A 23,669-nucleotide genomic window follows, 5' to 3' on the forward strand; every position below is an offset into this window, starting at 1 on the left:
ATGTTGTCTGAGGAAGGATAAAGATGCCATCAGCATTCAGTTTACTCAATCTATGCAAAGCCTTTAACACCTCAATCAAGTCTCCTTTCAGGTGCTGCAATATGCAGAACTGAAGTTTTTGTTGATAAGAGTTAACTAGAGATAAGTGTATAAGGCAATGGTCAGGCCACACCTTGAGTACTGTATACAGGTCTGGAGGCCTCATTTTAAGAAGGATGTAGAGCTGTTGGAACAAGTACAGAGAAGGGCAGCAAGATTAGTGAATGGAACAAAGGGTTGCTCTTACGAAGAAAGGCTTAAGTTTTGCAAATTACAGTGTCTGTAGACTAGGCACCGACGAGGTGATCTGATAGAGGTGTATAAAGCCTTGAATGGTTTGAGCATGCTCAATGCTGATGGGATTCTTCCTCTTGCTCAGAATAATCGCCTGAGAGGGAATAAATTCAAATTGAGGAAATATGGTTGTAGGATAGATGTGTGGAAGTTTGCCTTTAGCCAGCGGGTGGTTGATTGCTGGAACAAACCTCCATCTGTCATTGTAGAAGTTGATGGCTTAAATAGATTCAAGGCAGAACTTGACAAACATCTGGAGCGAGTGGATGGGTGAAATAAGGGTTTTTTTTTTTTTTTTTTTTGGCTGATGCTATATAAGCTTGCTTTCTTGCATCATGTGCCTTTGCTAATGCTAAATTTCGCCCTGAATACCATTTCCTCTCTTCTGTGCACCAGACCCAACAGATCCACATCCTTTCTAAAATGAAGTTACCAGACCTGTATGCAGTACTCAAGGTGCGGCCTAATGGTTGCCTTATAAAATGGGATAATCACCACCTTCCCCCTGATGGCAAAATTCCTGTATATCACTGACAAAGCTCCCTGATCTCTCCTAGCAACCTGTCTACACTGCTTCATGTTTGACTGTACAATTATCCCTAGGTCTTTTTCATTCTTCACTCACATTAGTTTGGTGACACACACATAGTATGTCATTCTGGAATTACTGCTACCCATATGCAGTACCGTGCATTTATTAATTTTAAACCTTCCAAATCTATTATTTTGCTATTTCCAATCTATTATCATTATTTTTCTAGCTTTTGCTGAGGCAGAATACCTTCATTCCTTTCATTAACCACCTTTCATACATTCCTAATGCATGATGAGTCAGTGTAATAATCACATCTAGAGTAGTGACTGGAACTTAAAGTGACCAAATGAAAAGTTAAAATCTCCCATTAAAGACATTCTTATTTACTGACCCACTCTAATAATGTTATAGACTCATTTGGTCTATAACATTACTCCTAACTCTCATTTTTTGTTTTCCCAGTGTTTATATCACATCAAACTGAATTAAAATTGCAATGGCTATTCACATCAACTGGGCACACTGGATTAGATTCCATGTGCTTCTTAACTAAGAGAAAAACTTCACACCCCACCTCCTCACCATCCTTTTTGTACATAATAAATAAATAAAATAATAAATAAATAAAGTAATAACCAAGTATAATTCCCACTTCACTTCCTGTTAACGCCTGTCTTGTTCATGTCAGACCATTCCTGGCTGCCATCACAAATGTGGTTTAGGTTGAACAGAACATATGCACCATCTTTGCTCTGGCCACGTGGGTTGGTTGCACTTTTTTGAACATGACAATGTCCCAATGGTGTAGATGTGCTTGACCAGCCTATCTGAACAGCATACAAAATACCAAAGCATACGAATAGTATTACATTGCTTATACCTGTATAGGACTGATTGTTAAACGTGCTGTGTAATGCTGTCAAATAGCATGCATGGGGTGTGGTGCCCACACACCAATGCTTACCCTGTAGAAGATGTCTCCTCAGTCATTCTCTAACACTGTCTCCCTACCAATAACATTACATATTACATGTACACTGAGTGGACAGAAATCATGGGATACCTACCTAGTAACGGGCAGGTCCACCTTTCACCTGGATAAGGGCAGTCACATGGTGAGGCTTTAAGTCCACTAGTTCATGAAAGCATTCTACGGGTATTTCCATCCATGCTTGCTGCACCACTGTCCATAATTCCGTTTCATTCCTGGGTGGAGGATCCAAAGTTTGAACAGACCTTTCCACAGCACCGCAAAGATGCCCCACAGGGTTCACGTCCGGTGAACAAGTAGGCCATTCCATGGTGGTAAAATCTGCAGAATGCTCTTTGAACCATGTTCTAGTCACCACAGTTCTGTGGGGAGGTGCATTATCCTGCTGAAAGAGTCCATTGCCCTCTGGGTGTACAATGACCATGAAGGGATGAAGATGGTCTGCAAGGATAGACACATAACCTGGACTATTCAGAGATGAGTCTTGACATACCAGAGGTCTCAACGTGTGCTAGTTGAACATGCCCCAGACCATTACCGACCATCCACCTGCCTGAACAGTTTCTTGTTGACATGATGGGTGCATAACTTCATGCAGTTCCTGCCAGATATGCACCCTCCTGTTTGCTCGAAATAACTGAAAATGGGGCTCATGAAACCAGGAGACCCATCTCCAATCCTCCAAGGTCCAGTGCCGATGTTCTTTCGCCCAATTGAGGTATGTGTCGTGGTGTTAGCAATGAAACTCTGGTGGGTCAGCAGCTCCCATAATCTATTGCTAATGATGGTCTTGGTGGAGGTGTTTCTGGCACCTCCCTCATTGAAGTCGGCGGTGATGTGTTCCACTGTCACTCTCAGGTTGGCTGACACAATTCGAGACAGATGTCGATGGCCACGTTCATCCATCACCTTTCTCCACCCACGGTGCTGTCCACAATGAGATGTTATTCCAGAAACGGCGTATTCCCAATACACTCTTGATACTGTCAAATGGGGATAGTGCAATTTGTGTACCACCTCTGCGACAGTGACCCATGTGTGTTGGCCACCCACTATCATCCCTCTTTCAAAGTCTGTTAACTCATAGCATTTATTCAAACTGACATATATCACAATGTTTATCCATACTGACATTGAATTACCGTCTACATGAATGTAGTGATGCAGTGTACCTATATACCTTACAAATGGTGGGTTCTTCCCTTAGCAAGAGGAGTAACAGCATTAATATATTTTTAATTTTATTATTTTTTAATAGTAATTTCTATTTATTTTATTTATTATTTTAGTTTACCTATCTTCCCTCCCCTCCATATCCTTCACTAGGTACTCTCACTGCAACCCCAGTGTTGTGGCAAGCGGCTCAAAAACTGTGATTTAATGTGTACAGAAGATGGAGTGCCTCCTCATGACAGGAACCAGCCAGCAGATTTTCAGGCAACTTTTGCTAGCTGGTTGCTAAATGGCCAGTCATATAACACAACAACACAAAACATCACTATATACAGAAATTAACGCAACACACGACTGGCTTTGCAGAGATGCTGAACACAGTGAAAGGTAGGCTGGAGGGAATCATTTGTAACCACTATAACAAAGTTATATATACATGCATACCTATATGTCTTTTCACATACACTGTACTCATCATATTCGAATTCTACACCCCTTACATCTGGGTGGCACCGTATTTCCAATAACACTACAGTGTCCACATTTGATGACTAAACCAGGTGTTTGAAAAGCACTTCAAATTCATTAAATTCCCTTACAAGGGTGTTTGAAAAGTTTGTAGCCAAAGTATGAAAGGATAGTGGTAGAGCATTAAAAATTTCTGTAATTAAGGTATAACACTTCAAATAGTAACCCACCAAGTTTGATGCAGTTTCAATAATGTCTTTTAATTACATATCCTGAAGTCAACAAAGTTGTGTGAATGGGGAAAGATGGATAAAATCAAACATAGTGCAGTCATCCAGGGCTACTACAAGTGGGTAGGCTAGGTAAGCGTCGCTTACAGGCAGCCAGTTCAGCAGGGCACCAAAAAATGTTTGACATATACAAGTCAGACATCTGTTTCATGAACTTCTTTATAGCAAAATTTTCTAGTTAGCAATATTTTTTGAATATCCCTTGATAATTACATTTAAAATAGTTTCCGTAGAACGAAGAAAATATCCTTATATGGATTACGAGACACTTAATTGGGAACGCATTGTTTGCACCTCTGACCTTCAGGCAATTGAGGTAATTAGTGCTGCCTCTAAGCACGAATTCAGAGTCAAAAGGGTTGCAATTCTGCAACTTGGTACTCGTAAAACCTATCCAACCACCAGTCCCACATGCCCAGAAGTCATACTGATCATTTGATTGGTTAACGTTTACTAGTATATAAAGGGGGATCTACAAATAGTAACCTCATAGACACCCTTATCAGAATCCAGAAAGCCCTCAATGACAGGACACAGCTAGACGTTATTTTTTTTATATATTAAAGCAGCCTATGACAAAATAGATATAACAGCTCTAATCACCATTCTCCAGCATTGCTTCAACATTACAGGACTCTCAGCATAATTAAATCAATCCTGGAGCACAGAAATCTCATCATCTCACATCGTAGCTTCTGGACGATGTGCACTACTCATAGGGGTATCCCACAAGGGTTAGTCCTACATCAACCCTATTTTCCACAGTGCTAGAGTCCTTCCTGGCATCCCAAACTGATTTCCAGTCATATACTGATGACCTAAAATTTTACATTACATCCTCTAACAAAAAGCAGGTCCTTGCCATTACTCTGCAGGCAAATAAAAAAATCCATCAACTTGAACGATTTCTGGCCTCAACTGTTTTACAGATTAACCAAGCAAAGTTAGCCCAAATGGCATTCACCTGGAAGAAGGCACACAATAATACCAACATTACCATCAACGATCACCCATTAAAAAAGTTAAAACGCACATGGATCTGGGGTTAGTATGGGATGAGGGTCTGACATTCCAGGCACACCTCCTGAATATGAAAACAAAAATGTATTCTATTATGTGGGCAATCCGCCAGGAACTAATGGGAATACACAATGCTGAAATGGTCAAGAAATACGTCCTTCGATGTCTCTACCCCATTCCTCTTTATGCAGCAACTACTTGGTCATCGGCCCCCTACAACATACTTCAACAAGTTCCTCAGTATGGAATATTGGTTCCTGAAATGGCTCAACTGGCAGACTGGCAACCAGTACACTATTTCTAGGGCCCAGGTCTACATCAATCTCGAAGCCACACCATGGAAACAGTGAATTGTTGTTTCCATGGTGTGACCTTCTTGCACTGGCCAGACTAATTACAGGACAACTTGACGCCCCTGATATCAGTGACCTAATAAAAACTCGCTGAATTTCCAGAAGAAGTCAAGTGGACACAAGGCTCCTACTGAGTATCAGTTTCAGCAATCTCAAAGGCCTGAGACTCATGTTCCCAGGAAACAAAATTGATTTGATAAACAGTCTAACCATAAACCTCAATAAATTCTGCCAGCATCACACTTACAGATGCCAGAAACTAATGGACACATACATAAATCTACCATTATGACTCTCGGGGACACCACCAAAAGGAAAATATGGACTGCCTCGAATAAGGAAATTCCTGCTTGTACATATACTTCACATTTGATCCAGCATTTTGGATCAAATATTATCTTGCTTAGTTTAGGATACTATGGCATTCCAAAATTTTCACGTATGTAATTAAAGAATTCTGTAAATATTGTTCCTTTCAGGTTAATACACACATGTGGCTCCATTTAACCTCAGACACTTGTCCCTGCCTTAACCTGTGAATGTAATAATCACCCCGCTAGCTTACTGCTGTCCATGGGTGGCTCTAAAGCAGAGCAATAAACAGATATTAATAATGATAATAATAATATTCAACACGGCAGGCAAATAATTCATTTGAAATAAATACAGTACATGAAATTGCAGACTTATGTTAATTTGCTTCTTATCAGGATGCACGTTTCATATTTATATTTCGTAGGGTTATACTCCAGAACATGGGTACAACACCGCACTTCAGCAAGAAAGGGAGGAAGAAGGCAGTGATAGGACATGAAGACACCTCCCATTCATTGATTTCCCTCTCTCTCTCCTCCTCGCCTGTATGTTACTGGGGGATATATGTATGTATATATGTATTATATGTGTGGGCAGCTCCTAGAACATAAAGTTCAACTCCACCTGGTTACTTTTTACTTTTTTTTTTTTTAACACGCTGTGAAGGTAAGACCAGTGTATATAATGAAAAAAAAAAAATTTGCACAGGAAATTTAAAATTTTTTTTTAAAAACAGTTAGCAAAAATTAACACCACATGTAACCAGTGATTCTTCTCGCCAGTACTTTACTAGATGATTTCAAGTGCATTAACAATGAGAATTGCTGATGCACATCAACAAAAATGCTGCTTTTTTTTTTTTTTCTTTTTTTTGTTCTGGGGGCTCCTGCCCCCACAACTCCACTAATATAAAGAGAACCTATATGAACTCGACCAGACAATCACTCCGTTCTTCGACCATGCCCGCAATGGAGATACCCATGTTCCAGAGTCAGCCAGAATAATATATATGACACTATTTTTAGCAAGGCAATGTATAGCATTCGGGGGATCTTCAAAAGATTTATACAAAAATGGCAATGGTCACTTTTCAAAACTTACTGAAACAATTGCTAAATTTGATTCAGTTATGGCAGAACATGTTTGCCGTATTCAGAAATCTGAATCGAAAAATATCGTGCATTATTTAGGTGACCAAATACAAAATGAAATTATTTAAATAATTTTACAAAATATTACAGATAAAATACTAGAAATGACTAGAGAATAGAGAAAATATATAGATATTTTGCTATAATCATTGAAGACAAAAATAAAGATATGGATACAAGGAAGTGTGCTAAATCGATAGCCTTAAAAATAACATCTTACAAGTTTCTTTGTTCACAATTTGGCAGATATTAATCCGGTAAGTAAAATGCTCCAAAAAAAAAAAAGGATTCTGATACATGAAGCTCTTGAATGTAATGTCCACAAAATATCAGGGAATATTTCAAAGAAAACAGAACCGAGGAAGCAGTCCAAAAATTTTTCAATTCGGCTAATAATATGCCTACTATCTTTGGCATTGAAGCTTTGTTTCCGTAAGCATTGTAAGGAGAAGATTGAAAAATGTCATTTCAATTATGAAAGTAGAGATGAAGCTATTCAGGGTCTGCAACAAATTTTTTTATTTCAAATTATAGATACAATTTTCGCATTAACTGAAAGGTTTACAAATATGAAAGAACATGTAGAAATATTAAAATATTTTATAATATTTCTGAATTAAAAAAATTGTCAGATGATGATTAATTAGATCATTTCAAAGATTTGCATATTAAGTTAAGTGACATTGATCATAATGAGTCCAATATTGATGGTTTAGCATTATCTGAAGAACTTAGAATACTTCAGATTTATATTAAAGACAATATTACTCCATTTGAAGTTTTACAATATACTTTTTTAAAAACGATTTTACGTATTCTTTTCAAAATGCAGCAGTTGCATTACAAATTTTTCTAACTTATCCAGTTCCAGTTGCTTCAAGGTGAACGGAGTTTTCCAAAATTAAAATTAATCAAAAATTATTTATGATGGGCAATGTCTCAACAACGACACTCTCTAATTTGGCAATAATTTCAATATAAAATGATCTTTTGGAATAAATAAACAAATGAAATAATTAATAAATTTGCACATCATAAACATAAATTTGTATAATTGTTTAACATTATAATTTTCCTTTTATTTTATTATTGTGGGTATGATTACTGTGATTTAGAATTTAAAGTTTATTTCAGGAATTTCAGAATGATTTTGTTATTTTTGTTTGTTTCATCATATGTTGTAATTCCATTCTTTTTAATAAATTAATAATTATTTTGCCTTATTTAATTTTTAATACAAATATTTTGGGGCAGCAAATTTGATTTTTCTTACGGGCAGCACATATGGTCGCAGCAGCCCTGCAGTCATCCAATATTTGGAAGGGGGAAACTAATGCAAAGGAAATTCATGAGGATATGGTGACAACATTTGGGAAGGATGCTCTTTTCTATTCCAGGTTAAGAAGTGGGCAGCATAATTTTAATAAGGGAGGAAGAGCCTCGAAGATGACTTACACTACGGAAGACCTGCAACATTCATCACTCCAGAAATTGACAGCATTCAAGATATGGTGATGAGTGATCAATGAGTGACAGTTCAGCATATTGCCAGTGTCCTGGGCATCTTATCTTATCCTCACTATGAAAAAGGTGTCAGCATGATAGATCCCAAAGTTGACAGCAAATTTCCTTACAAAGTTTAGCCACAGATGAGACGTGGGTCAACCTCTTTCAGTCAGAGACAAAGTAGCAGTCTAAACTGTGGAAATAACTTTTCCCCTCCAGAGAAAGCCAAGTGAATTCTTTCTGCTGGCAGGGTGATGGCATGTCATGTCACATCCACCTGACATGTTGATATGAGAAGTATTTGGAAAGTTCTATATCAATTGGCATATCATGAAATACCACTGTAACAGTTGTTACTGTAATCATCTCCATTATTGTGCAATTGCTGCTCTTCAGGAGAGTGAATTTTTAGAAACAACCACTTTTATACACAATGGGGCTCATCCCCACAGTAGTCAACCAGCAACTTGCTGCTTAGTAACATTTGATGATGACCATATTGCTTACTGTCACTTTACGGATATCTGCCCACCTCAATCTCTGGACCCCAAACCTTATGGAGATATCTCAAGGACAAGGTGTACTAATGACATATCCAATTTCTGGCTGATTTGAAGGCATTAAAAAGGCATACTTCTAATATTCCCTATAACATGCTTTGGCCAACAGGTGACTGCCATCCTGTGGTTTCAGCATATAGTGGACACAAATGGTCACCATGTTAATCATCTCAATTATCGTGCCTAGAAGAACATCAAAACTGTATTCTGCTGGTTGCATGGGGCACAAATTTTCACTTCCACATGCATTCCAAATTATCTTTTACATTTAATGGTATTCCACATATAGCTAGATGAAACAATGAACTTTAATTAAAACTACCCTGTATGTATTATTGTGCATAAGCTGAACAAATTATAGCATATTTTAACAATTATGTGTAAACTTTAATAGGTGCAGATTAGCACAGTGTTTCTTGAAGTAGAGTCCTTAGATCTACTCCAAGAGTATACAAATTTTATAGCATATTTTATCACATACAAAATCTAAAATTTAAACTGAATTTAAGAAACTTCAAAATGGTCTAAAATGTAAACAATTTTGACCTTTTTTAATTCAAAGTTTAAAAAGTACTGATAAACAAGGAAGTACTTATACCTAGACCAAAACAGCATTGATATATCCGCAGGTCTGCAGCCAAATAAAGATTAACAAATGCTGCTGGACTAAGAAATTAATGCAACTTTTTTTTTTTGGTAACATCTTTGAAGATAAGGTTTAAGAGGTTACTATCACCTATGATTGCTGTTCTTCCACACCAAGTGCAAGGCCTTGGGTTGAGCCTTGTCTGGATGGGGAGGGAGAGTAGGCTTGCAAATTAACTAGGCCATAATAAGAATAAAGATTGCACAAGTTTGCTTTGGAAAATGGTTACTAGACAGAAAACTCTAGTTTTTCATCTATCATCACACCAGACAAAAACAGTTCTTAAAATGATTTTCATCCAGTTGGATGAAAAACTGCCCTAATGCATATAAGTATCAAGCAACAAGTTAAACCATTTAGACCAAGATAAAAATTTTACATTATTAAATCTTATTTACACCATGAATTACTTATATTTTTAATATGTTTATTATACTATTTCCATTCTAATGGGCGCCTCCGTAGCCAGGTGGGCAGGAGCAGCAGTGCAAAGCACACGCTTCTTGATTGAGTTCAAGCCCGTGACCACCAAATACGGAGGATGCGGAAAGGTCAGGGAATGACCACCACATATCCCCCTGGAGCAATATGGCATTAGTTGCTAATGCTCCTATAAAAAAAAAAAAAAAAAACCAAACCAAACTGATTTACTGTTCAAATCCATTTTATATGATAAAAATATGCCCTTTGAGGTCTGTCAAAAACAACCTCCTAATGTGCTTATGGAGAAAAATTATTTGACTAGAATATTAATTTTATTAATGCATTTTTTTCCAGAAATACATTCTTTATATTAGTCAAAACAGAGCTATAGTTGTTAATGCAGATTATTATTATATATCAGATCAATTAAAACACCTGAAACATTTTTATAAAGAAAAGACAATAGGCACGGTAAAAACAATTTCCACTAATTTTCAGTCTACCTAAATTCATTAGCACATGAATCTGAGATAAAATGAATCAGAAATTCAATTCTAAATAATAATAAGGCTCATTTTTCTACACAGATATCCTACATATATTAAAGATGTATAACTGCCTATAAGTTCCACGGCATTTCAAAATTGTATATAATACCTTCAGATCTCTGTGAATGATCGGTGTGTGGCAATGGTGTAATCTAGATACAGCTTCACAAACATCACAGAAAATATGAAATATTTCTCTTTCTGTAAAACCAGAAAATCTTCTTTCTTTCATTAGTTTCAGTACATGTCCTAGGAATAAAGAATCAAGATATAAATCTGCATAAAATGCTTCCAAAAGTTACTTTATATATTATGTAAAAAGTAATCATGAAATTGTTATGAATTCTTCAGATGAATCTAAGAGACTTAAGGCTGAAGTCAAACAAAGAATTTATTTCAAATACAAGTCATAAATATTTGTATATATCTGAATTAATTAAACAGAAAAAATTTCACAGGAGTTTAAATTCCTGCCACAATGAGGAAGGCTTGGTATTTAATATAACTGAATGGAGGGAAATACTCAGGGCTCTAAGCCTTTCAAATGTTTTTAGCAATTTTAACCCTGAAAACTCTTTTTTTCTCTGTTTGAGGTCTCACTTATTTCAATGCAATCATCATTAGATGGCTCTAATTAAAATGAGTTGCAACCATCTAGCAGTAATTTAAATAATCTATTAAAATTATGTCAGTGAAGTTTAGTATTCATCCAGAATCAGTTTACATAGATCTGCATCATTAATGGGAAAAGCAACACTATAAAAAAATTCTTCATCATTAGGCATTCTTAAAAAAAAGTGCACTGTGTACATGCTTCTGTATTAATTTTCCAAAAGTGTGATTTGGCTTCAATTTAATCATTTGGCTAACTCAAGATTTGGCCAAAATGTAATCAGAAATTTTGTAGACTTTTTTTTTTTTTTTTGGATAACAAGGCTGCTGTTATTAAATTATTTGTTTTTATTATCCAATATAGTATTTGAAGATTAAATGCACAAGGCATAATATGATATGGGTTTAAATTAACTAAATAATATCGGTGTAGATACACCATAGTTTACCCATAAATTAAACTACATATGTAGTGTGAAGGCATCATTTTTAATTGTATCTCATATTGTGGCTACCTTCACAACAAGATACCAGGTATTGCACTACTTCAAATAAGTAACGCTTCTCTAGTAAAGAAAACTACTGTTATTTATCCTCAGTGGATACCACCACCCAGACAGCACCGTTTCAAAGCTGTTGGCCCAACATCAGTGGTTGGGGTAGGTACTCTGATAATACAAACATGCCATCATAGTTGCAAAGTGATTCCACAATATGAGAGATGCCAAATGGTGTACAGAATGATACGGTATTTGAAGATTAAATGCACAAGGCATAATATGATATAGGTTTAAATTAACTATATAATATCGGTGTAGATACACCATAGTTCACCCATAAATTAAACTACGTAAGTAGTATGAATGTAGCCAACAATATGAGATACAATTAAAAATGATGCCTTCACACTATGTATGTAGTTTAATTTATGGGTAAACTATGGTGTATCTACACCAATATTATATAATTTTCCAATATAATACCACATTTAAGAATAAAATTTTAAAGTGCCTCAATTTAAACTATTTCTTGCCTTTTTAATGAAAAAACTGACTGATAAACAGTGTACATCCACACTCAAATTAAATCTTGCTGATGCAATTTTTTTTTGATAATTGCATCAGCAAGATGTCTGGGGTTGACTATACAGATATCCCTCAAGTTACAATATTAATACATTCTTAGGTTAATGCACAATTAATGCATCATGTAAGGTAAAAATAGCATTATAATAGGCCATAAGGATGCAAGGAAGCTAGACTTTTGCTGCAGCAGCCATTAAAAAAAAAAGTTCTAATATACACATATCCCTCTTGCCATTAATAGAAGGTACTAATCCAATTGCCCATTAAACCTAATCAAACTGTCAACCACAACTATCCAGGAAACCAGTTTATTCAAAATAATAAACAACTGCCATTCAAGTATTTTAATCCGATGAAGGCTGCCACCCAGCCGAAAGCTAATTTATTTATTGTAGTTTTATTAATACTCTGTGTAACAAAAAATAAATTTTCGCATTTTTGCAGTTTATATAAGTAGCACACAACACATTGACCAAATATACTTCCTCAGATCCAGTCTTATTTACTTTCTCCAAAATGCATATCTTGGAAATAATCTTTACTAAAAAAGAATGTAATGCTTTCCTAGCAGATATGCTTCTTCATAAATAACAATATGATTAAAATAACATGCAAAATAATTTAACACATCATGTATTAAGATGTGAACTAGATAATGTCCAGGGGCTCAACATCTGTTGAGTATGAGCTTGGCACACACTCAGGTTCCTGAGCTGGATATCATCATTCTTCTCTTTCTTGGTGATTCCCCTTCTACTTTTGACACACACACTCTCTCTCTCTCTCTCTCTCTCTCTCTCTCTCTCTCTCTCTCTCTCAGGGTAACTTGGGAATTTTTTTTTTTTTTGACTGGTACAACATCAGGCTTCCTTGCACCATATAACTAATAATAATACTAAAATTCTTTAATAAATTAAATCGCATACATTTGTGATTTCATGCACAGGAATCTTACAAAACATTGCCTATGATAATCAAAACAAACAAGACTAAATTTGGCATAACATAAAATGACATCAGCATACTAGGAGTGGCACCTGTCCTTTACATACAATCCTTTACATACAGTAAGACAGGCCAAGATGTCATCACAACATTACTTCAGTAGATCATAGTTTAATGACAAGATACACATCATCATATCTAGTTATAGTATATCTAATTATTTTTGTTCATCATATAGTTAAACAAAAATAATTCAGCAGAGAAGGTTCAAACACTTAGTTCTGTATATTAAACACTTTGAATTTAATATGCATATTGAAATACAAATTCCTAAACAGAAAAAGGATAAAAATAAAGAATAAATATGATTCCAATTTACACTTATAGATCCAAAGTAGTTGAGTGGTCAAGTGTGAGAGCTCAAATGCACATGTGCTTGAGTGGACCACAGTTCATGCTGCATCACTGCTAAATACAGTTAACAACTAGAGTCGCTGTCAATATGATTAATTGTGAACTCCTTTGACCTTGTGATCATCATGCCAGAGTATAAATAGAGCATTTAAAATCACAAAAATTGAGACTGCTTTTGTTGTAGCCTCATATTTTTGAATCTGCTTTTCTTGTTTTCTTTGATTTGAGCATTTCTATTTTTATTGTTTAATTTTCCTAGGGAAACTAACTGCCAGTCAAAAATTCACATCATGAATCAAAAAACCCACCATGAATCCATGGTGGGTTTTTTTTTTCCTATTTATTATTATTATTATTATTTTTTTTTTTCTGTGAAAAGGTGCTGGTACTTGTACCATTACATATTAGATGGAGGTGGAGGTTTGATTTCAGCATAATCATTCAGAAATGTAGTAAACACAGTAGTGGATGCAACACTGAATTTTTTTTTGCTGCATCTTTCACAACCTCCACATGTGTACATGTTAGAAATTACATTTAAATCATCCATGCTTTTCTTCAAGTGAATGATTCCATAGCTATTTTTACAATAAGGGCTGCAATGCTTTTCCAGTGCTGCAGTGCCATTCATAAATTTTCAATCAAGTTTTTCTTTCATTGTAAAAATACATTTTAGGCACAGGTGAACTTTAAAAACAATTTATTGTACTGAATTTTTTTCCAAAACTTTCATTCAAATGAGACTTACAAAATACTAATAAGGGAAGATGGCAAGGACCTGGAAACATTTTTTTTTATGATAAAATTTTCATTAAAATGGTATTCACCATAAGGGGATTTCACTGTATAAGAAAAGAGATCACTGCAGCCCACAGGGTCTCACCCCATACCAAAATATAAAGAATCTTTTTGCCATTATCAGTAAATTTCTAAATAAAAACAACTAATTATTTATATACTATCAATACAGTGCACACCACTTATTATGATCACAATGTTATCAACTGTGTAATGTTATCATTTTTATGAAGTCCGGATCAGATGCATACTAATACACAAGAAAAAAAAAGTTACTGTAATCAGTGCTTCAGTTATACTACTGTTTTTCTGCCTTATCACAGTTTACACAAATGTAGTGGAAGTGATTGCATAACATTCCGATTGGCTCTTGAACTCCTTGTGTGGCTAGTTACTGATTTTGCTTTGCACAGTTCATATGGTTGTTGGTGTTGTTAAGAAAGTACAGTATCTGTACTCCTACCAATATGACTGTTTTACACTAGAGGATCAACTCTTTTAATTCATGATTTTTAATATTTTCTTTGTTTTTAATGGATTTAAGAGTTTGATTTTTATTGATGACTTTCTTGAATAGTGGACAGTCAAATTTTATACTACTTATTTTAATGTTTTCTTTCCATCCATTTCCAATTTTTATAAACACATTACTGCGCAACATCAATAAACAATGGTTTATTTGGTTATTATTATCACTTTAGCTGAGACACAAAGTGATCACAATAAGATGTGTGATCACACTATTTTGTACAAAATATTAACATTGTATAATTAACAAAAATATTGCACAAATACAGTTTTTCTGGAGATTTAGAATTACCATTTAAAAAATTCGTCACAAAACTGAGGTATAATTGTTCCATAAACTTATAATAATTTAAGTTAATGGGACAATTACAGAGTGATGGAAAACTCCAATTCATATAATAAGTTTATTTGTAACAAAATCACTGTTGAGCAGAAGAAGCCTGAGAAAATTGTATAATGTAAATCATACATAACACCTGATAAATCACTAGCAGATAGAACCAAATTCAACAGCTGGATTATCTATGCACAATCCAGCTGACAAGGCTGATGAGCTGTAAAGATTATTTCTATATTCAGAAAAGTAAGTCCCTTTCTGTTCTGAAGATAGAAATAAAGAAAAACCACATAATACAAATGATATTCATTAGTTATACTGAAAGAGGTTGAGAAAGACTATCAAAACAATAGGTTTAATCCTGAGGTCTTCGTTACACCCAGGTAATCCCCTTTAATTAGAATTTAAGTAGATTGCCAATCTACAAATGTGAATACAAGTAACCCTCGTATAACACGTATCAGTATGGGTATCCAATCCACATGTTTTACAAATTTTGCAGCTCTAGCAAATGCAAAGTTTTTAGCATTATTTAGCCACTTTATTGACTTAATTGTTATATTAAATTATTTTCTATAAGTAGCTTATAGACCTAGTCAAGATCCTTGGTTTATTCTGAATTTAGATAGCGAGATTTTGGAAGTTAATTAATAATTAGTGTCCATAGATTTGCCGCTCGAAACTTGGCGCCATTGTTATACGATACGTTATATCCTGTACTAGATAGGTTAGCTTAGTATGGAATAGTATATAATATTATCAATCAGTAAAATTTATTAATCTTCTTAATCTTCATCGTTATCATATATTCATATAAGAATCAATTTTAATTGATTCTTATCATATAAGAATCAATTTTAAACTTTTTTTGTGATATTTTTCTAAAGCACATTTCTGGAGGTCATGACCATAAAACAATTTGCACTTTCCAGTTTATTGGGCTTTTCTGTTACTGCAAGCAATTATAAATGGGTAGTAACCTTGATCTTCTTGCATTTTCGAAAATACCAATAGCTGGAATTGTGTGGTTTTTTTACATTAGTGAAATGAGTTTCCCCTTTACTGAAATCTTCAATCGTATAAGAAACATAAATAAATTTTCAGAATCTTCTCTTCATTCCTTTTTTTTTTAAGCTTCATAAACTTGTTACTCCGCGCGGACCTTGTTAGTTGCAATTTGTGTGTGCCGTTAAAAAATGCTTATGCATGCAATCATGAAATTTATAATTAAAAGAGAAGATTATCTTGGAAATAAACATCTCTTGAAGAATTTCTGAAGACGACTCCTTGTGCAACAAACCAATGAGTGATCAACAAGTGTGCATTTAGTCGATGATGATGAAGAATAAACATTCTTTAACATTTGTAAGTCATAAATAATTTCCTTATTATTATAATTTGCTTGATTTTACAGGCTACATTTTCATTTCTTTCAATAAATCAATCATTGTTTAAACACAAAATAATTAGCTAGATAATTTCATTGTTGAGAACGTAACCCCTATTTTTAACCTTATATCTATGGAAAATAATTTCCCGCTTTACGAGCGCGCGCTAGGAACAAATTAACTCGTAAAGTCAAGGACAACCTGTACTCTATACTGAAAGAAATAAAAAAATTTAAAAAAAATTTAAAAAAAAAAAAATATATATATATATAGTGTTATAATTGCATAGGGATATAAGTTTAGGGATATAATTTTGTACTGAAATTGAATCGAAACCTTGACTCAGACCAGAGCAGCAAAGCTAAAGGCTCAAGCTAATGGGAGTGCTGTGGCTCAGGGGAGAAGTGAGGGGGGGGGGGCATTTGCCCTCTGAATCACAGCCTTTTAAAATGCACTGCTTGTTTAATGTTTGTGGATCAATCAGGTACGGAACATATTGCCAAGGGTCTTTGTGTGTGCCCGATGTAAGGAGAGTGATGAAATCAGGCGACAACTCAGCATTGTTATGGGCCGGGTATGAGAGCTTGATGGACATGGTGGATGCCCTTCAAGGATCTAAATTGAGGGGCCTATCAAGCTCTCAGCTGCCCACATCAATGCCAGAGCTCGCACTTGATCATCACTCAACACAGCAGCAACCCCCAAGGCAGAATGCACTGGTCCCACAGGAACTAGTAGTTGTAGGTGACTATTGTCAGGGAAACGGGAAACATATTGTGTAAAAAGGATAGTTGGAACAGGACCAGGATATGTCTGCCAGGGGCAAAGTTTGATGACGTAGAGCAGATATCATCTTTTAAGGGCACAAAAGGTGATACTGTTGTACACGTTGGCACTAATTTTTTTTCTTCTTTTTTTTTTTTAAGAGCATTTAGCAACTAAGGCCATATTGCTCCGGGACACGCAGTGGTCATTCCCTGACCTTTCCGCATCCTCCGTATTTGGTGGTGACGGGCTCGAACCCCAGTCTAATCAAGAAACGTGTGCTATGCACTGCTGTTCCTTCCCACCTGGCTACGGAGGCGTATTGGCACTAATGATATTAAGAGTAGGAGACCAGCTGAATTACTTAACAAGTACAGGTCACTGTTCACCTGTACTTCAACCCTAATTTGAATTAGGGTTGAAGTTTGAAAGTGTCTGCAATTCTGTACAGACATGATAGGAGGGAGTATATGATGAGAGCCTTGTCGATCAATTCAGCCCTGGACAGATTGTGCAAAGCTCAAGGGGTAGAATTTTTCTCAGCCTGGTCTGTGCTTATTAACAGGAGAGAGACTCTTTCTACAGGGATGGGATACACTTAAATAGAAAGGGTGCAAGAATATTTGCTGATGCTATCGAGGCAGTATTAGGTGGGTCGGAAAACTGCTAGCTTGGGGGGGGCGATACACGGACTAATAGATTAACAGTAGCTGCTGGGAGAGGTGAAAGTGATTCTTGCACTGCTTCTATTGGAGTGAGCAGCAGCCTGGAAAACAAGATGCAGGGTATTTCAAAGACTGCTGGGAGTCGTTGCGGTACAAGTAAACACATGGATTGTGTTAGTGTAGCTAAGAATAGGAACAGGTACATGTATACTTTCGTGTACACCATGAAGTTTAACCTTGACAAATGTAAAGTACTACATATAGGAAGCAGTAACCCCAGAGTAATGTATCAACTCTGTGGTACTACACTGACAGTGGTAAAGAATGAAAAGGACCTGGGGATAATTGTGCAGGCAGATATGAAGTTTTCTGAGCAGTGTAGACGGTCTGCGAGAGTAGCTCATGGTATCATGTTAATGATATACAGGAATTTTTCTAGCAGGGATAAGGAGGTGATTATTCCCTTGTATAAGGCAATGGTCAGGCCACACCTTGAGTACTGTATACAGGTGTGGAGGCCTCATTTTAAGAAGGAAGTAGAGCTGTTGGAACGAGTGCAGAGAAGAGCAACAAGATTAGTGAATAGAACGAAGGATTGCTCTTATGAAGAAAGAGCTTAAGTTTTGCAGATTACAGTGTTTGGAGACTAGGCACCTATGAGGTGATCTGATTGAGGTGTATAAAAACCTTAAATGGTTTGAGCATGCTCAATGCTGATGGGATTCTTCCTCTTGCTCAGAATAATCACATGAGAGATGCTGCATAAGCTTGCTTTCTTGCATCGTATGCCCCTACTAATGCTAACATGGTAGTTTGGTTCTTACAAAATCTCGTGTAATGCGAAACAATGTTATACGATACTAAGAACCAGTACAAAAAGGGGGGTTACGTTCCAAAAGCTAACAAAAATACGCCATTTTTTTATAACTATCGGAAACTTCATTTTTATATTTGTAATAACTTAATATTTTAACTTTATTTTTATAATAGTAGTAACTTAATTAATTAATAGTAGTAACTTAATAGTATTAACTTAAATAGTAGTAATAGTAATAACTGAACAAACGTCTTACCTTACGAACTTTGATACTTATGTCAGCAATGTACAGTCATTTAATTTTCTTCCTCTTCATCGCTGCGAAGCACAATCTCTTCTGCGGCATTTAAATTTCATGTACCTTCTGGACACTTCAAAGCCACAATTTTTTATGGTCTCTCACAAGTTCAATAGCATAGAGTCTAACCCAGGAATCTCCCAACAAAATACAGTGGACTCCCACTTTAAAGATATAAAGCACAAATTTAACTTCATTACCTTACCAATTAACAAAGATGATATGTGATAATAATGATATGTGAAATTAACAATATCAATTAACAATAATGATATGTGAAAATTGGAAGAATATTTTCCAGTTAGTAAAATAAAAATAAATTTACGCTTATGTACATAGCTTAATTAATATGTACATACTAACTAATTATTTCTATTCACTGACTTTTTTTTTTTTTTAATTTAAAACAGTAAAAATGATAAGAAGTTAATAACAAAGAACGGGGCATGCACAAGTTGCAACAAACACGATATACATAAGTGAGATTTGGAGTAATGAGGTTCTGAAAATTTATTTATGTTTTTTTATATGATTGAATATTTCTTTGAAGGGGAAACACATTTTACCATAATAACGGGAAAACCCACAGAATTCCAGCTATCGGAACTATAGCAAATACAAGAAGATCGAGTTTACTACCTGTTTATAACTGATTACACTAACAGAAAAGACCAATAAACCGGAAAGCACAAATTGTTTTTATTGTTTTATGGTAGTGACCTCTAGAAATGTGCTTTGGAAAAATATCACAAAGGCGATAATGACTAGCCAATCAACAGCAGGGATTTGCAAAAAGGAATGGAAACATTGAAAATTATATCTAACTTAATAGCAGGGTTTTCCCAGCACAAAAGGTCAAAAATACCGTGTTATGCAAGGTTTCCCGCAATTCTAAAACCATGTTAGAGCGAAACCATGTTATATGGGGATTACCTGTATATGGATCAGATGGTTAACTAAAGAACAGTCACTTTTACCTCAATGGTGAGTCATGGAATCTATAATGAAGAGTGCATTACAAGACAGGACCTTAGCAAGCATGACAAACCAAAACGAAGCTTTTTAAAGAGAAAATAATGATTGACCAACCTGAAAGGTATGATGTGGTCAATCAGGAGTCGGGTAAAAGAAACAATTTTAACATCATATACAGTCGAACTTGGTTATAATGAGCACAGAAATAACAAGATCATGGCTGTAATGAGAAAAAAGCCATAATGACTCTAATTTATGTGTATTCCCATACAATTGCTCACTGTTATAACGAGCATACTACACACATATACCGTACAAATTTTGATAATTATGTAGACATTCTTAATTGCTCAGGTAGTGAGAAAAACCCAATTCTTGGACTAGACAAAAGTGAAAGGGACGACTTAGCTTTTGTGACCACCCGCATCACATTAACAGCTGGTTTATGACCTTGTCCTTTCAGGGACACGGCTATACAATAGTGCATTGGCATTCCGCTTTTCGCATTACTCTATTTACAAACTGTCTTGGATTCACTGAACCATAAATTTATTTTGGGACTTCTAAGAACTTTGTATGCAGATCACCTCACTGTCATTTAAAAGCAAAATCAGTTAGAAATGAACCCTTTCTTCGGAAACACGTCTAATAACAAAATAAAGTGTCTCTTGATTCGCAAAAAAGTCTAAATTAATCGTGAGTTAGAACGTGGTGCAAAAAATGTTGAAATGCGTAAAAAGTTTTCTTTGCCCTCTTCAACAGTATCGACATTGTGGAAGAATAAAAATGTTTACATATCAGAACTAGAAAAGAACATAATCAGGAAAAAAAAAATTTAGAAAGTGAGAGCTTACAAACGTCGATGAAGCATTGCTTCAATGGATCACTACACAAAGAAGTGCTGGAGTTTTTTTCAATTGATGGTCCAACCTTGAAGCTCAAGTGGAAAAATTTGCTAAAAAATATGAACATGATGATTTTGTATGTAACAACAGTTGGCTGGATCACTTTAAAAACTGACATAACATCATTTATGCAAAAATTAGTGAGGAATCTTGATCTGCAGATCCAATAACGGCAAATGACTGGATTGACCGTGTTTGGGCAGAAAGCAGGAAAGATTTCAATGACAAAAAAAGTCTACAATGCCAACGAAACTTTTTTTATAATTTGACACCTGATGATACAACTACATTCAAAGGGGAAAACCTGTTGGTGTGAAAAAAATCAAAGCCTCGCTTGATGGTGCTCATATATGCAAATGTGACAGGAGCTGATAATAAAAAAATCCGTTTGTTTTTGGATAAATCATTAAAACCTTGGTGTTTCAAAAACGTAAGGAAACTTCCTGTGGATAACACTGCGAACAAGAAAGCTTGGATGACATCAGATATTTTTCAGCAATATGTAAATGATTGGAATAAGTAGCTATTCAAAAAGAAGAAAAATATTTTATTGTTAGTTTTACTGTCCTGCACATCCCCAGATTCAAATTTTTTCCAACATTAAGCTAGTGTTTCTGTTTCCCAATGTGACATCAATTTTACAACCGATGGAAATAGGTGTAATCAAGAGTTTGAAAGAATTTTATAAAAATTTATAGTTCTACATCAAATCAGTCAAAGAGAACAGAAACTTAACAAGTCTATATCGATATTGGTTTCTATAAATTTATTGAATGATGGAACAATGTTACTTCAATAACCATATCGAATTGCTTCAAAAAATCAAAATTAAATTCAAATGAAATTTCAATCTTAGATGAAGAAGATGACAGAAATGAAGAAAACAACTTACCATTATCTGAATGGCTGCTATGTAATAACATTGTAGGTTTTAATAATAAAATTGATGAATTTGTACGAGTTGATGACAACTTGTTAACTAGCAGTCTTCCTACAGAGAGTGACACTGTAGATGCTGTGCTCAACAAAAATGATAAAGACGATGATATGATGACAAGTGAAAGTGAATCAAAATCAGTACTGACAAACTCCCAAGCTCAATATGTAACCATAAATTGGACATATTAGTCAATTTTTTTAAAGGAAATGAGACTTAACACACCGAGTGTTTTAAGGGGAAACTTTAGAAATATCAAACTTTAGAAATATCTTTAAAACAAACATCAATTTTAAGATTCGTAAATAAAGTCTAATTGATATCATGTTTATTATTAATTAGTAGTTTTTAATTATGGAGAAATAAATTGTGTTTAGTATTAAGTGCATTGTAGTTTATACAAGAATAATATAAATAATATGTAGGTATATACTTATCTTATTTTTTCTCTCTAATATTTCTTTTGTTTTTTGAATCTCTTTTTATCAAATTATTGAGAATTACAAAAAATAGGAGGTAGATTTAACTCATTACTGATATAGTGAGTAATGGGGAAATACTTAAGTATGGTTATAATAAGGAAAGTTTGTCAGTCCCTTGATGTTCGTTATAACCAAGTTCGACTGTACTTCGAATTCAGCAAAGCACTTCACATAATCCAACACTGGAGGTTGATGAACCAGTTGGAATATACTGGGGTACAGGCAAACGAGAGTTGTTATTAATTGCCACCTTTAGAAGTAAGCCAGGATTATAAGTGAGATTATAAGGTGCTATGGTTGGGTCATACCTGTTTCTGATTTTCTTGAATGGTATTAATGAGAGATTAAGGGAACAACACTGAAATTTGCACATGTTGTAAAGGTCAACATTTTGATTAACAATGCAAGTCATCTTCAGAATGATTTGGACAGATTACACAGGTAGTTAGAGAAATGGCAATTATGTTTTCATGCTACCAGTTCAAAGTTATACATGTGGATGGGTATGTGGGAAATAGCAGAATGATTAGTATGGTACAATGGTATGGTAAATCATTGTCTTATCAATGATTTACCATACCAGTGAACAATAAAAAGGTTAGAAACCTAAATTACCGAAACTTATCTTCCAACTACTTATGTGTTAATGTATGAGATTAATTAAAAAGAGGTGTGGATATTAAAAACTTGTTAAAATTAAAAAATTGCATAGAGGGAAGTGCACTTTTGCGTTCCAACCTCAGAACTAAAGGTTATCCATAAAATTAATATACCATACCACTGAACATAAGGAGAAGGTTATCTGAGAGTGCATCTGAAATATCATGTGGGTCAGGAAGCTAAATCTAAAATTATGCCTTCAGCAAAAAATTAGTTTTCTGAATCTGAAAGTGATAAACATTTCTCATATTCATTAAATAAACTTACCTTTGCAGTACTGCATAAGTATTAAAACCTCAAAGACTCCATTCCTAATAAGGCTCACATTTGAATCAATATAACCAATGATATTTTTATGTCCATTAAGGTTTTTCTGTAATGAAATAAATTTTTAAATAAAATATTTTATATACCATTACAAGAAAAATGTAACATAGTAACAATATGGGACCATGCACAAAATTGAAACAATTTATATATTCTAAACCTTAATAAATAATTAACTATTGTAAGACATGATGAACAATCACTGCAAAATGTCTTGCCCTGTTAATCCATTTGTAATACTGTACTATGAATAAACGGCACCTTCCTCTTGAGAAGCAATATTGCAATTTATTTGTAATGGAGAAGCCTTTAAGCTTTTTTTGGCAATGCCAAAAAAAGCTTAACGGGTTTCAGGCAGTCAAGTTGGTGCAAACCTGACAGCCATTGTATGGTTGTCAGGTTTGCACTGACAAAATGAA

General features: G+C 34.8%; 1 protein-coding gene across 1 annotated transcript in view; it reads right to left on the reverse strand.

Moving 5' to 3' along the window:
* The window catches only part of LOC150081723 (uncharacterized), a 305,523-nt gene that overhangs the window by 217,318 nt on the left and 64,536 nt on the right, over positions 1 to 23,669 (reverse strand). Inside the window, exons 3-4 of the mRNA XM_090380297.1 lie at positions 23,191 to 23,296; positions 10,422 to 10,561 (exon numbers count right to left, since the gene is read on the reverse strand). Coding sequence (XP_090236423.1) covers positions 10,422 to 10,561; positions 23,191 to 23,296 — 246 coding nt within the window. The remainder of the gene's footprint in view (positions 1 to 10,421; positions 10,562 to 23,190; positions 23,297 to 23,669) is intronic.

The sequence above is a fragment of the Mastigoproctus giganteus genome, chromosome 8 (genome assembly GCF_048544385.1).
Source record: "Mastigoproctus giganteus isolate SK-2022 chromosome 8, ASM4854438v1, whole genome shotgun sequence".
NCBI classification, from domain to species: Eukaryota; Metazoa; Arthropoda; class Arachnida; order Uropygi; family Thelyphonidae; genus Mastigoproctus; species Mastigoproctus giganteus.